Source organism: Poromitra crassiceps (genome assembly GCF_964638095.1).
Source record: "Poromitra crassiceps genome assembly, chromosome: 3".
Taxonomy (NCBI): domain Eukaryota; kingdom Metazoa; phylum Chordata; class Actinopteri; order Beryciformes; family Melamphaidae; genus Poromitra; species Poromitra crassiceps.
In genome coordinates, this window is record NC_139625.1 from 49,872,926 (window position 1) to 49,889,378 (window position 16,453).

Here is a 16,453-nt window from a genome sequence, read left to right on the forward strand (position 1 = left end):
ATAAAATCCCCAATCTAATAGAGGAGGACCATCCTCCTATGCCTCACTGGAAAAACCTCCTCTGATATATATACAGTATATATATTTATTTCATAAAAGTGCTGAAAGCAAATGGAGAAGAAAAATAATATTTCCAGCAAGGAAGTGAGAAGAACATAACAATAGATATTTTATGATCAAGGTATTAGGGGTATGTGTCCTGGTCGCTGTACTAGTGCCTCCCCTGGTTGCTCGGGGCACCTGTTTGCGGGGAGGGGAACTGGGGGGAATAGCGTGATCCTACCACGCAGGTGAAACTCTGTCTGGTGAGAAGAAACGACTGGTGACTGCACATGTATCAGAGGAAGCATGTACTGCACATGTATCAGAGGGAGCAGGTACTGCTAGTCTACAAATCTCCCCAGATGGACAGAGGGGGTGGAGCAATGACCGGGACAGCAGGGGGAATTGGCAATTGGGGTGAAAAGAGTAGAAATAGTAGAAAAGCTGTTTTGAGAGGACACGGGAACATCCAAAGGCATTTTGAAGGGGAACTGACAAAACACATGATGACAAAAATTTGGAAAAGGTGGCACTGGATATCCATTACATATGAAATGAAATGTGTTCAGCCTGGGCTAGAAAAGGATCACAGCTTCCTTTGAAGTTTTAAGACAATCAAACAAATGAAACTTAGACATTTCTACTTCCCATGAAAGTGAATGCTACATTACAGCAGTGTATGATATCAAATATTAGCCAATAGCTAAAACCAATCAGATGCAAATAACTTCTAGCTAGATCTACAATTCACCCGGCATCAAAAAGAAACATACACACACACACACACACACACACACACACACACACACACACACACACACACACACACACACACACACACACACACACACACACACACACACACACACACACACACACACACACACACACACACACACACGTTCTTCATCGGAACAATGTTCAACCAAGCAGTGTTAGTGGCTCCTGCCCTTGGCAAGGCGAGATAAGGCTATCTGTTTCCATCATCGCCAAACAAGATGGAGCAAAGTACATTAAGCAGAAAAATACAAACAAATTACAAAGGCTTGAGGCTAGGCTCTTTATCTCATGTTTGTGGGGACTGTTAGCGTCAGTTGGAGGGAAATGGGCCTGCATCTAATAGATCCTGCGCCGCCACTTCCACACGGCCAGAGAACAATACACAGCGCCATTATCTCAGCGCTAATGCTATCCTTCCTCATGTGCAAAACAAGGCCGCAATCTCAACCACACTGCCACCGTGTCGACCAACATAAATACAAGCCGTCTCAGACCAAAGCAAAAGATAACAATGGCTACCACACAGAGTGGAGACGCACACAGACACACGCACACACAGAGAGACAGCTGTTTAACAGAATCTATACTAGCTCATACATGCTGAAATGTATAAGTATAAGTATGGTAGTCTAAACTTGGGACGATGACATCAGATTTTTTTTGCCAATATCCGATATGCTGATATTTTCCAACACTTTTGGCCGATTGACAATGCTGATATATGCACACACCCCCCCCCCCCCCCACACCTCATTTCAGAGAACATCACCTTATCGTGATGGCCCACTAGCAAATACAATACAATACAAAACAATACAATACAATACAAATAGTTTTCTAAATGTACAAATGGGCAAAATAAGAATACTACTTCAATTGAGTCAAGCATTTAGTCAAACATTGAGCATTTGGGCATAATTAAAGCATCATTTGATCATCCTGTCATATGATATTTAACTCATTCATGGCCAAAGACGTCTTTGACGTGTTATCAGGAATAGCCCAGAGGGCCAATGACGTGTTTGACGTGTTTTTGTTTTTATTAGTACAGCGCGTAGTTCAAAGACTTCCCCAGCCTGTGACATGTTATCAGGTCCCTAGCCTCAAAGACAAGCCGACAACACGTTGTCAAACACATACCGCAGCTGTTGTTTTGAAATGGAAGAGGAGGAGAAAACGGAGAAACGCTGCCTGTTGCATAGAGGAGAAACGCCATTGAAACACCCCTCGGCGCACTGCGCTGGTCGCCTCTGCTGCAGGGCGAACCTGGATTGAGTTGTTTGCGGAAGTCAAACCAACATGATCGATCTGGTTCCAGCGCCTGGTCCCAAAGCCAAGCCGACCCCGTTCCTGTGTCGCAGCATTCGTCCCAGCCCGAACGAGAGGAGGAAAACGATGCAGAGGCAGAGGAGGCTAGACGCTGATCTCAGAGCAGTTTGGTGTTCCCCTCCTATGCTAATTTGCGGGGCGATCAGTAGTGTTCCCTGGGAAGAGGTGCGATCCAGCAGCAGCTGTGGACAGAACTCTCTCTCTGTGTGTGTGTGTGTGTGTGTGTGTGTGTGTGTGTGTGTGTGTGTGTGTGTGTGTGTGTGTGTGTCTGTCTGTCTGTCTGTGTGTCTGTCTGCACACTCACTCACACTGAGTAAACTGTATTGTTGAATGTAAAAAAAGCACTTCATGTATATATATATATATATATATATATATATATATATATATATATATATATATATATATATTGTCATTTGTGTCATAACGAATAATATTTACATGTCTGATGTCAATACAGTTCAAAATAAAAGAATTGAGAGCGAGTTCTGCCTGAGATTGTGTATTTTACAAAAATGGCCTTTTCTCCTGTTTGTCTTCTCAGAGAGACCTTTTTGGTGAAAACAGGGTGTATATAAATGGCTATAAGTAGAGTAAAGAACATGCTAAAAGCTCACTTTTTTTTCCCTGGTGAACCCAGAGACGTACATCTTCATTTTGAGGTATTGCAAATCACTTTGGTGCTAATAGATAATTTACTGTGGGTCTTGAAAGATGACCAACAATTATGAAAATCTTTGGCCTGTGCTAAATATTGGCAGTCCTAAACTGGCCATGAATGAGTTAATTTGAAAGACTTTATCGGCTGATACCGTTGACGTGCCGATATCATTCTGCATCCTTAGTCTAAATGTGTGCAGAAAATGTAATAAAAGTACCTGAGTGTATTTCTGCAGAGCAATTATCCATCATTTTTATACTATACTTAAAACCTTCTAATAACACCATAATAATACCCTCTGTTTGCACCACAAACCTGCTACAACACGCTTACATTAGCCTTGTTATCGATCTGATCTCCTAAACCCTCGCTGTCACCCCAGAGGTCATGATTTATGTATTAAGCAGCTTTTTAAAGAAATCCATTTTCCTTTTGAGCCCCCAATGTACGTCTAATGCGGCACCATGCCGGTAATCAGAGCAGGGCTGACTGTTTGATTTTGACCCCCCCCCCCCCTCCTCCCTCCTTCACACCCCTGCTCCGCGACTTGTCTTCCAACACCTCAACTCACTGATCAATAACACCACAGTGCTCCTGCTCCAACTGTAGACTCTGCCGCCTGTCTGCCTGCCCTCCTCCTCCCTTTCTCCTCTCCCTCATTCCCTCTCTCCTCTCCTCTCTTTCTCCTCTCCCTCGTTCCCTCTCCTCTCTTTCTCCTCTCCCTCATTCCCTCTCTCCTCTCCTCGCTGCAGGATACACACCTCCGTCAGGGCACCTGCTGCAACAATGCAATGCCGCTGCTTCTGAAGGCTCTGGATGAAAGTGTGACGACATATAATACAATAGAGGCAAAGATGCCAGAAGAAAGAAAGAAAGAAAGAGAGAAAGAAAGAGAGAAAGAAAGAAAGAAAGAAAGAAAGAAAGAAAGAAAGAAAGAAAGAAAGAAAGAAAGAAAGAAAGAAAGAAAGAAGGAAAGAAAGAAGTTTGGACTTGTGGACAGACTGCCTCTCCGATCAGCAAGGGCCCCACTCTTGTCTGCTGATGTCGATAATGGAGTGGTGGTAGAGGCTGAGGATAAGGGGGAAGTGTGTGTGTGTGTGTGTGTGTGTGTGTGTGTGTGTGTGTGTGTGTGTGTGTGTGTGTGTGTGTGTGTGTGTGTGTGTGTGTGTGTGTGTGTGTGTGTGTGTGTGTGTGTGTGATAAAGGGCAGAGGGAGAGGCAGGGAATGGGGGGACAGTGTGTGTGTGTTTAAGAAAAGGATTATCTCATTAAAAACAAGGTGTTTCTTTTTTAAACACACCAACGGAAGGGAATGGTTCATCAAAAAAGGACTGAATGTGCTCTCCAGGACTTTTCCCAGACACCTCAAGGAAGAAGGAAAAATACACTGGCTTGATAAAAAGAAGGGAGTGAATTGAGGTTGGCAACTGACCCATGATCAGTTATCCAAAAAATTAAAACATCTCAGAAAAAACAATCTAAACCCCAGCTTTTCTGAAAAGTCAAATGAATGACAGCGTAGGACATGTGATTTGGAAGAAGCATTTCCATCGTTCTCCAAGCCGGGTCGCAGGGCCACAGAGATGTCAACGTGTTGCTAATTAGAGCTGGCAAAAAGGAACGTGAGCACAGATATCATCTATTGTTCCTCATCATTCTAATGAGCTGAAATGTCTTTGTCTTTATTCATCAGCTCAAAGGTTGCAGACTTCCTGCAATACACTCACTATCTTTTATATATAATCTCTTAGGCATAACACCTTTATGTTTTGAAACACTGTTGCGAACAACCATCTTTAAAATGGGAGCGACTCATTTAATTGAAGTATAACATCTACGGTAATAATACATTACATAATCTACTTACGACACTATTTACAACATCAAGGAGCTTGGAATTGGGGTTGACAGTTGAGCGGGAGAGTGGAGAGAGAAAAAGATATGCTGGATATGGATGAGAGAGAGTGAGAGAGAGAGAGAGAGAGAGAGAGAGAGAGAGAGCACTCCTTCATACTGTAGAGTGCTGAAAGCCGGGGGAGGCAGGCAGTGACCATGCTTCCAGCACGGTGTGTATGGAGGAGAGAGATAGACCTGTAATCATGTAACAGAGGCCCTTTTCGACCTGACCTTGAAGACACACACTCACACACACTCACACACACACACATGCACACGCCGACACGCACACACTAGCAGCCAGGTCACGGGGCATAAAGAGCCACTGTGTCAGGTCACAGAGCACAGAAAGGGGGATAAAGGACTTGAGGGATGTGAGATGAGGAATATGAGGGGTTGTGCTGTGCAGGCCTTCAGCAGGCCTTCAGGGGGACTGGCGTTACAGCCAGGGGTGACTGACACTGCTGATCTGTATCACACATCACAGAGAGGAGAGATACCACACCACTGATGCACAGGACCGCAGGAAAGGCTCCATCTAACACACTCAGAATGGACACTTGGGCAGGGGGGAAAAGACGTGTGTTTAACTACCACAATGACGAAATACAGTTGACTGAATATACATTTAAATGAAATGATATGTTAGATGTAGGCTTCACCTAGCACAAATCAAAACAACTACATCGCTAACAATGTGTTTTCTTAATTCATGTCCTCTTTCAGAGACCCAACATTTAGATACAGTCTATATATTCTAGCTTGCTTTTTGACAGTGATTGCCTTTTGATGATTGGCAAAATGGCACAAGGCTGCCATCTATTCTATGAAAACACGCTTACAGCAATAGACGTCCAAACGTGAAAGATTCCCCCCTGCCGCTGACAAAACTGTTATTTCTCCCCCTCAAAGAGCGGGTTCAAAGATCAGCACCTAGCAGGATGGGACAGAGTATGCTATGGCTTGCCTGTCTATCAGGTTACACACTTCAAAGAGACACTGCCATGCACAGCCAGCGATCAGAGCAAGGGGCCACGGATAGGGCCACATTGTCATTCTGCCATTATCACTACTGCTAGCTAGGGGATGGACGGCTCATTTTTTCTATCATAATTGGTATTTTTTCCCCTCCCCTATCGACAATGGTTCAGAAGAAAATGATCCCTTCCTTTGAATCCTTTGAATGGCTCCAAACATTCTTGGAGAGGCCAAAGTGTCGAGAGCTGCTTTGGTTTGTCAGCTTCTGGGAACGATCCATAGATGGCACTGTTGGCTCATGCTACAAGCCTGTTGTCAAAGTTGCCAAGGAGGTGGAGGGAAGAATTTCCACTTAAACTCATCAACTCTGAAGCTGAGAAAAAAAAATCTTTCATCTATGCTCAAGTGTCATTTGCCAAATATAATCTTGTAACTTCTAATTAATTCAAAGTGCTAGAAAAAAAATCTTTCAAAATAACACCCTTTCCAAACAGAACACTTTTTTTTCATGCTAAAACTGTTCTTTTCCAGTAAGGGTGATTTAACAGCTAATTATCTGTCTTTTTTTCTCTCTTTCTCTCTCCATCTCCCTCTCTCATTTCCATCACCAATCAACAACACCACAAACTTTAAGGTGAGCAAATACCAGAATATTTTATTTTATTTTAAACAAAATATTCAATATGAAATACATATGAAAAGGTAGGCTGTACTGTATGTTGATTGTTGAACATAGCTAAATGTGACCATAATCCGTGACATATTAAGAGGAGATTTGAGTTGCTTTGACAGAATACAGCGAGTTTTTAAATACAGGAACGAGACTGATTTGCATTAATTTACTTCATTTCACAATGCACAACAAATGATACCCATTTCCCATTAGCAAACTTGCCGATTCCGAAGAATGTCAAAGAAAGCAAGTTGGGAGAGGAGTTCTGTAAAACTTGAGATAAGAAACTTTAACTCTATCTTGTATTCTTATACTCGACATCACTCTGAGAGAGAGAGGGAGAGAGAGCGAGAGCGAGAGAGAGAGGGAGGGAGAGAGAGCGAGAGAGGAAGCCTGTTGTTTATGGTGCAGGTCTGTTGATGATGGTGAGAGGGGTAAACAGAGAGAGGGCTGGAGGTCTGCTAGCCCACGAGGGCCCCATGGGAGTGGAGCTGCCCTGCCCTGTGGCCCTTCTGACGGGAGAGGTCAGACCAGAGAAGCCCTGGAAATGGGAAATTAGCAGCTTTTTGCAATCAGAGCCAGCACTGACCACAGGGAGAGAAAGTACCAGAGAGATAGAAAGCAAGTCAGCATATAGGCTTGTGTGTTTCATGCGTGTTTCAGTGCAAACAAAAAGGCAGAAATCAGAGCGTGCATGGATGCACACAAACAAGCGCTTTCTCACATGGCCGCATGCGTAAAGCTGCAGATTTATACACAAGACGACAAAGGAAGCGAGGGAGAGGGCGCCAAATGCCCCGAGGCCAGATGACTGGCCCTTGCCACTCAGGCAGAGTGTGGACATGCAGGGAGCCTGGAGCGGCCCTCAGCCCAGGATGAACATGTCTCCACACAGACCTACAGGAAGAACCAGCCCCCTTCCCATTTACGCCACGTCAAGCCGACTCCCATCTCAACAACAAACTCCCATCCACCACATCCCATAACAAGGTCTTAAAATTTGATGCTGCTAGCTAAAATGAAAATGTGTGTGTGTGTGTGTGTGTGTGTGTGTGTGTGTGTGTGTGTGTGTGTGTGTGTGTGCGTGCATGCGTGCGTGCGTGTGCGTGTGTGTGTGTGTGTGTGTGCGTGCGTGGGTGTGTGGTTGTGTGTGTGTGTGCGTGCGTGTGTGTGTGTGCGTGCGTGTGTGTGTGTGTGTGTGTGTGTGTGTGTGCGTGTGTGTGTGTGTGTGTGTGTGTGTGTGTGGAGAGAAAAAGTGTAAGATTGGATCAAGCCCACACCGCGGCGTCTGTTTGCGCTGACAGCAGGGAGAGCTGCAGTGTTGTGGTGTCCAGGTAGCTTCCTCATGGCTGCAGGCGGTCAGGTAGGCAGTGTTAAACACATGTCTCAAACCTGTCAGTCGCTCTCCCCGCACCACATCGCACTGCCGAGGTCTCATACATAATTTGGCGTCAAATGAATATTTTCTCAACGTCCTGGCAAAAGGGGTATTTGATGAGATATGAATTTGGTGATTAATTTTTTCCATCTAATCTTCTGTCATAAAAGAAGAAGGGAACTTTTCCTGTGAACTTACGGGTGGGCGATATGGCCCTAAAATAATATCATGATATTTCAGGGTACTTCTGCAATAACAATGTTTTTTATTATTATTTATATTATTATAATTTTATTATTAATTTCAAGAACATACAATTGCAACAAAATAAGTCTTGTAGTTTTATATGTCAGCGTAACAGTTTGCCTTCAAATATTACCGTGGTTTGTTGTACATGCTCTTTTGTAACCAAACCACTTCCACGCCACTGAAGCCACTCCCCTTTTTGAAATCAACTCCTCCACTGTGGAGCGGCTTTCAGTCATGCTTGTTGTTGCTGTGTGTACATCGATCATACAAGTCGGAATATTGCCATTATCATAATATGAATTTTGGACGATATGAATATGAATTCTAATGATATATAACAAATCCGATACGATATATGGCAGACGCTGTGAATCCATTTGTTGAAGGACACCTGACCCCAACTTTATACATGAAACTTTGATAAATTGATATAGCATCGGTATTGATATTTTCCAAGACTAAGACAAAATGTGAGACTAAGACATACTAAATAAGACAGACTAAAAAGCAAAACTAAAAAGCAATAACATAGCTTTGTAATCTCCTGTCCAAAAGGTGCTAAGGATCGTCAGTGTAGAGCAGGGCCAGATGAAGCTAGACAGGCAGAGTCTCGTTCAGACAGTGCTGATGGGCGACTCAGTGACTCTGAATCCATAGAGAATGGTCTGTAAAACATGTCAACTCTGTCACATCATGTGTCATGTAGCCTTAGCCCAGATGAGAAGTTTGCTAGTGCTCTGAGCACTTGTTTACTAAAACGCAGTCAAGCATTTGTCAGGGTGGGAGTCAAAACGATGTTTGACCACTCTTTTGTACATTCAATGAAGCATTGCAATATTGACTTCATGTACTGTAGGGGGCAAGGCGGCTGTAGCTCAGGAGGTAGAGCAGGTCGTACTCTAATCGCTTTGGATAAAATAGTTGGTCGTTGGTTCGATTCCCGCCTCCTCCAGTCTGCATGTCGAAGTGTCCTTGGGCAAGACACTGAACCCCAAATTGCTCCCGATGGTATGCCAGCACCCTGTGTGGCAGCTTGCTGCCATCGGTGTGAATGGGTGAATTCATTGTAAAGCGCTTTGGATAAAAGCACTATATAAATGCCATTTACCATTTACCATTACTGTAACAGACCACTCAAGTGCTTTCGTCGCTAATAAATAAATAATAATAAATCCAACTTCCGGTTCAGTAGCCTACTGTATATATAAATAGCTAAAGGCCCAATTATAGTCCATTTTCACACGAAAATAAGTGCATCTGTTTCAAACAGTGTAACCGTCATTGCCCACATACTTCCATACGTCTTTCACGTTGGTATCATATTAAGCAATACATCCACTCGTGGGCAGTAGAGAGTCAAATTTGTGAGTGTGTGTGGTACTGCTCCATTGCATCCGTATCTGTAAGCTTTCAGAAAATTTGCAGAATTATGCCCAAAATGAACGCAGAGTACAGACAGAAGGCCATGTCCGTATGTGTATCCTTAGGCCGTGTGTCCATCTAGCTTCTTTTTCTGACCGTTAAACACTGGAAGTACGCTGGGGAGCACTGATCTCAGCGCACAATATGCAAGGAAACAGTCTGAAAGTAACGTTAGCTCAGTGCGGTAGCTAGCTTGATAGCTGACGGCTAACATTAGCTAACAACACACATACAGTGATTTAGCTCAACACTCACCAGAAATATTAAGTGTCTAGCCAATCTGCTCCCACAATTGAGCCTTTCTGTCTCTGTTGTGATAGTTTCTCCATATGATTAGTTGCCAGAAAAGGAGCACCCAACCAGGGCTCGACAGTGCGATCATTTTGATCGCATTTGCTACTAAAAATAGAACAGTGCGAATTGTAAAATGCAATTTGGAGCACGTGTGCGAGTACAGAATTCCACCGTTCAATGCATTTTTTAATGTTGTGCTTATGCTGTGGACGTTTAAAGGCTGTGGCCAACTGCACTTGAATGCAGCACTGCACTGAACCAATGGTGTCCGACGTCCGTTGAAAAAAGCATGTGATCCACTCGTCACCGGAAGGACCCTGCCTGGCTCGGCTCAGTCACTCAGCTGGCTGTTTAGAACCGACAGCCAGAAAAAAGAATACTCTGTAATGATACACCACTAGTATAGCCAGTTACTGGCTGGCAAGACACAAGTCACATAAACAGATGGAATGAAGATGTGTCAGATGGATTTGTACACGGGAGACAAAGCTACCGCGGCAGCAGACCATAGTTATGGCTAGCGCCTACAAGCCAGCTAGGCTAGCGCCTAGCTGGCTTGTATGAATGAATGACTACGGTAGTATGAATCGCTACTGTAGTTATTTAGCAGCTAACGTTTGCTTTAGCGCAAGCGTTATATGCCACTCGCCAACGTATTCAAAAAGACCTGTTGACAATCTGGCTAACGTTATGCTGTCTGTTATTAGATAGACCATCTAACACTATCTGATATCAGCTATCTGATAACGTTACACAGCTATGGTTTTCAACAGTCCTCAACACCCAGTATCTAACGTCACTAGACTGGTCAGTGATTTTCACTGGATGCAGTCTGCATCATGCAGGGCAAAACACACCAACGACCAATGGTATAATAAGGATAAACAACTTTAAACAACCAACAAAGCATAGAAGAATTATAATAAGCTGTAAATACAAATGGAAAGCCATTTTTATTAAAAAAAAATGTTTTTAAAAGTGGATAGTATGGACATATTGTTAGGCAAACATGTCATGACTACATAAAGGTTTATTATAATTAAATGAGAACAATAGCCAATGAGCTGTATTGAGCGCTTTTGGTAGGAAATGCATGTTGCATCATGATAATACTTTGAATTTAATTAAACTTAATTGTAATGTATCAGAGATTAATATAATCATATCGAATACATGCTATATATCAAATTTTGATTGTGCTACTAAAATTCTTTATGTGCTACTAACTTTTTCAACTCAGTAGCACATGTGCTCCTTGGGAAAATGGTAAGCGTCGAGCCCTGCAAGTTACCAACACCAGCGTCTTTCTGAAAAGTTAAAATATTTTGAGCTAGAAGCGCTGGGACCCGGCGCACAAAAACACCGGAGCGCTCTGAAAATAGACGCTGGGCGCAGCGCACTTTCTCTAGATGTCCGTGTGTGCCCGGCCCGCATACGCTCGCTCCTCATTGGAAACAAAAAAGACTTTGGAGCTGATGAAAAGACGCTAGATGGACACACGGCCTTATTTAACTTTGAGCATAATTGGGCCTGGGGCATTCTATGGCACATCGCGCCTAAACACCCCACTTAAGTCTCATACGAAAATGCGTCCGTTTCAAATGGTGTAATCGTCACTGCCCACCATAGGCGATTCTAGGTTTTCGAAACAGGGGTTGCACCACCAAGAAGGCAATACCACTCCGACTGGGGGGTATGTAGGGACAAAGAAATGTTGTGCACCAATAGGGCAGGCGAGGCCACACAGCAGCCGAGCTGCATATGCGAGCTGCAGGGCGGGAGCCCGGGCAGCGGGCAAGCCTAGAAATCTAAGCGTGTAGCGCGTGAGATGCCTAGTTTGATCAAATTCCGTCAAGGCGTTCCTCAGTTCGCGTTTAATGAACATTGTACGTCCGTACGTACGTAGGTAACGTACGGACGGACGGACGGACAACCCATAATGCCTCTGGCCTGGCTATCGCTGGCGGAGGCATAAAAAAACACCAGTGCGCAAGGACCTTAAAACACATTTAAATTCATAAGATATATTAATTATCATATGTTGAAATCAGTCATCCTGCTGAAGTGTCTTTGAACAAGACAGTGAATCCCTATCAGCTACAGGTTGCCGTTGAACTAATACCACAGTAATAAAAGCCTAGTTCTCTGAGCACTGCTGGGGATAGAGAGGCCTACCTTGACCAGATGCAGCAGGTGATACAGGTCCTCCACCTCGTCTCCCTCCGTCTGCCTGTAGTCTCTGCTGATGTCCAGGCTGCAGCCCTGGATGGTGCGTCTGTACAGCGGCAGCTCCATGGCTTCAGCATACAGCTCAATGGCCTGGTGGCCCACAGTCTGGTACATGTAGCTGTCCAACTCATCTAAGGCATGATGAACAACAAGGAGTTCATGACTGTATGACAAACAGATTGCAGAGTCAAATCAAGAAGAAGTCACTGCAGCACACGGACAGAGAATGCCTTTTATTAAGGTTCAGAAATTAAGATTAAAGGTCATTCTGGAGAAGATGTAGTGACAGCGAAACTTTAGTCTTTCATTTTTGCAGCTTAAAAGGCAAAAACCGTCTGTGCGCTCCAGTGAATTGTTCTTGATTTGTTGCTACCGTGTCCTGCTCCTGAGAGGCACTGGACCTGCCTACAAGCTGATGAGCAATAGAACTCCCTTGCTACAGATTGCAGTGTCTGGCAAATGGCAATGATGAACAAAACATGAAGGCAAGAAACACTAAATAAGGTACCAATTGTCCACAATTATTGTAATGTCCTTCCTGATATTGAAATAGTCAACTAAAGGCTTTTAAAGTTGAGCTGAAACGCCATCGGCACACTGACTTCCTTATTGTGACGTATTTCGAGTGAAACAGGGTAGAGACTAGAGAGGTGGGACATAGCGTTTGGAGGAGTTTGATTTGACCATTGGACGAGGGACTGAGTGAATGCGAGGCCGAGGCGATGCGAGTCAAGTGCCCTGCCCTGCAGTGCCTCGGAGCAGAGGGAGAGTGGAGATAGCAGTCTGCTAAATAATGTATTTTACCAGACAAATCTGAAACCTACCTGTCACGTTTCAATAACAGTTTATGTTATAAACATAATACAGTATAATGTAAATACTGTACAGTGCCGTGGACTGTGTGCTCGCTGGCTGGCTCACTGCGTCCAGCACAAGAGCAGAGAATGGCGACTGGTTCACCCCGGCCGGACAGCCTCCTCTTAGTTGAGGGAGAGAGCTGGCTGCCGGTCTTGAAGGGGGCCACGAGCCACGGTAAATAGCGATATTTAATGAGTTAATGAGCCAATTACATGTCCTTTGCATCTACATTAAATGAAGACATTACGGTTAGTTGTTGTTTTTTTATGTTACATTGGCGAAGTATATTTACATTTATGGTCTAGAAAAGTTTGCCCATGTAGGCAGCCATGTTGCCTGCTTGGAATGTTCTTCTAGCCATGAAGATTGATTTGACAGCTGTCATGTCATGATATTATTGGTTGAAATTTGATAGTACATGCTCATGTAAGCACACTAGATTTCATTATGAATGAAGACACCATGGTTGAATTTTGATGTGAAAAAACTAAGAAATTGGGTTTTTGTAAAATTGTTGGCATACATTGTTAAATATGACCATGGATGTGATCTCAAAATAGTTAAAAAGTCATTTTTCATCATCTTGACTTTAAAGGGACAGCTCACCCTAAAATCCAAAATACATAATTTTCCTCTCACCTCTAGTACTATTTATCCATCTATCCATAGTATTCCAATGATGTCACAAGCCTTTTTCCTACCAATATGGCACTACAATACACACAGCTCATTGGCTGTAAGTGTCACTTGATTGTAATCACCTGTTAATTGATCACAATCACCTGTTATTTTCCTACCAAGATGGCCATGTGGTGATGTAACAGAATACTATCAATATCGTTTTGGAATAGTTTGGGAGTTTTGGAGATATTGGCCGCAGAGATGTCTGCCTTCTCTTGAATACAATGGAACTGGATGGCACTCGGCTTGTAGTGCTCGATGCACCAAAAAAATACATTTGAAAAACTCAACAGCAATGTCTCTTTCCAGAAATCATGACCTGGTTACTCAATATAATGCACAGACTTTGTTGTGAGCAGTTTCATGTAGGAACTATTTTCTTTTGCAGTCTCATGTAGGAACTAGCTAGCAGCCAGCTAGCGGGTGTAGTTCGGTCAAAAGAAAATAGTTCCTCCATGAAACTGCTCATAACAAGCTCTGTGGATTATCTTGAGTAACGGGGTCATGATTTCTGGAAAGAGACATTGCTGTTGAGCTTTTCAAATTTATTTCTTTGGTACTTTGAGCACCACAATCCCAGTGCCATCCAGTTCCATTGTATTGTAGAGAAGGCAGAAACTCTGCGGCCGATATCGCCAAAACTCAGGCAACTAACACAAAATGATATAGATGGATAAATAGCACTACAGGTGAGAGGGAATATATGTATTTTGGATTTTAGGGTGAGCTGTTCCTTTAACCAAGCGAGCAAGCAAAATGAGTTAATTACATCATGATGATGTTGTGATGACATCTTTCAGCAACATACAGGACTAGGCCAAATCACAGCAGATATGGGGATGATTTAGACATCTTTTCCAAGTCGTTGAGACGAGCTGATGTTGAAATATGATGTTACCACGAATGGGCATATTCAGTTATTCTGCTATGTACACAGTGTGTATGAACTAATCATTAATTAATGATTAACTAATGATTAAAGGCCATTAGCTAATCATTAACTATTCATTAACTAAAAGTTAGTTTCTCATTAGTTTACTAGCTAGTAACTACTATATTATTTGTGTACCTTATTGTAAAGTGTTGCCCTATTTTTCTCTATGATTGAAATAGGGTGATATTCTGGGACAGATGATATGACTTGATCTGGACCCTATGGGCTCAATCTCAGTTTTTAGTAGCCTATATTTTAGAAGACAATTTGGATTGTGAACTGCTGAGCAGGCTGTTTCAAACCTGTTGTATGAAAAGCACGGACAGACCTAGCCGCAAAACGCGACTATTTCACTCGAGTACCTCTCCCATCATAGTCGCGCTCGCCCGACCCCTTTATCGAGGGAAAGTTGCACATTTAGCGATCTACAAGCTTCAAACATGCACCAATCACTAATATAAACTACGCACCTTGTTGCCACGGATGTTGTCGAGCAGGCCGCGCTGAGGCCGCGCTTTGTTAACTCGTATTTTAAGAAAGTTTGGGTTATTTGTGTGTCCGGAAACATTATTTTCCCTTCTCCAACGACTCTTCTTCTTTTTTGCTGCTCACCGGTTCAACTGCTCAACTGCGCCACCGCATCATGGGGTATTACATCATGTGTCAAGTATGGGGTTTGCCCTGTGTCGTTCTGTCAGTCACAGGTTTCGGTGGCGGTGGCGCAGTTGAGCAGTTGAACCGGTGAGCAGCAAAAAAGAAGAAGAGTCGTTGGAGAAGGGAAAATAATGTTTCCGGACACACAAATAACCCAAACTTTCTTAAAATACGAGTTAACAAAGCGCGGCCTCAGCGCGGCCTGCTCGACAACATCCGTGGCAACAAGGTGCGTAGTTTATATTAGTGATTGGTGCATGTTTGAAGCTTGTAGATCGCTAAATGTGCAACTTTCCCTCGATAAAGGGGTCGGGCGAGCGCGACTATGATGGGAGAGGTACTCGAGTGAAATAGTCGCGTTTTGCGGCTAGGACAGACCTGGACCAATCGACCACTGTTCTCAGTGAGAACAGTGTACTCTCGATATATAACTCACAACTTAGCCATAAGACTCTGTATGTTTGCTCTGATTTAATCTTAATCATATAATTGGAGTCATCTGATTCTGGACCTCAGGTGGACCTCCACTCCTGAGAGATTTACACACTGACATTTACAAGTTCAGCAGCACTTTGTTTACAGTTCTGCAGTGGCAGAGGTTTTGGTCTCTTGACAGCAGTGCAGATGGCTGGCCCATATAGCCCAGCTAGCCCTTGTACTGTACAGTAGATCACAACATCAGCAGTTCATCTCACCTGTGTTAGCAGGGCGCAGGTTGGCCAGAGCTGCGATCCTGTGCCCAGCTGCGACACACTGCATCATGTTGTAGCAGCTGTCTTTGCCCCCGCTGAAAGGGATGGGGAAACCCGGGATGAGGAACAGGCATAACGTTACAAATGATGCAGGACAGGTCGAGCAGTGAGTAACGCTATCTGTAATGCTAGCAAGAACATCAGCAACATTGCATATATGTGAGCCAGTGATAACACGAACATGCAACAGTTACCTTATTAACGCGACCACCTTCATTTCCTTGTTTCTAGACTCCAACGATACCAAAAATACAGCGCGTAATTGTATACAATGTGATATCAACTCATAGATGTGAGCAGCAGCCCTGCACAGCGATAGCAACTTATGATGCGTGTTTACAACACGTGAAAACTACACTTCCGGGTTGAAGCAGGACCCCGATATGTAATAAGACGCCCTCGAACGTGCCTGATAGGAAAACTATTCCAGCCATTCTCTTTCTCTGTCTCTCTCTTTCTTTCTATCTCTCGAGCCAATGCTCTCGATAGGTTACTCTCCATAGAAAATAGGTGTTCTTGTCATTCTCTCTCTCTCTCTTTCACGCACGCACGCGCACACACACACACACACACACACACACACACACACACACACACACACACACACACACACACACACACACACACACACACACAAAATTGAA

At 43.6% G+C, this 16,453-nt stretch overlaps 1 protein-coding gene across 2 annotated transcripts in view; it reads right to left on the reverse strand.

Annotated features, from left to right (window-relative positions):
- The window catches only part of dph6 (diphthamine biosynthesis 6), a 119,670-nt gene extending 103,605 nt beyond the window's left edge, over positions 1–16,065 (reverse strand). For both annotated transcript variants that reach the window (XM_083633697.1, XM_083633698.1), the window contains exons 1-3: positions 16,004–16,065; positions 15,753–15,844; positions 11,877–12,061 (exon numbers count right to left, since the gene is read on the reverse strand). In XM_083633697.1, coding sequence (XP_083489823.1) covers positions 11,877–12,061; positions 15,753–15,844; positions 16,004–16,026 — 300 coding nt within the window. In that variant the 5' untranslated portion in view covers positions 16,027–16,065. The remainder of the gene's footprint in view (positions 1–11,876; positions 12,062–15,752; positions 15,845–16,003) is intronic.
- Positions 16,066–16,453: the final 388 nt, after the last annotated feature.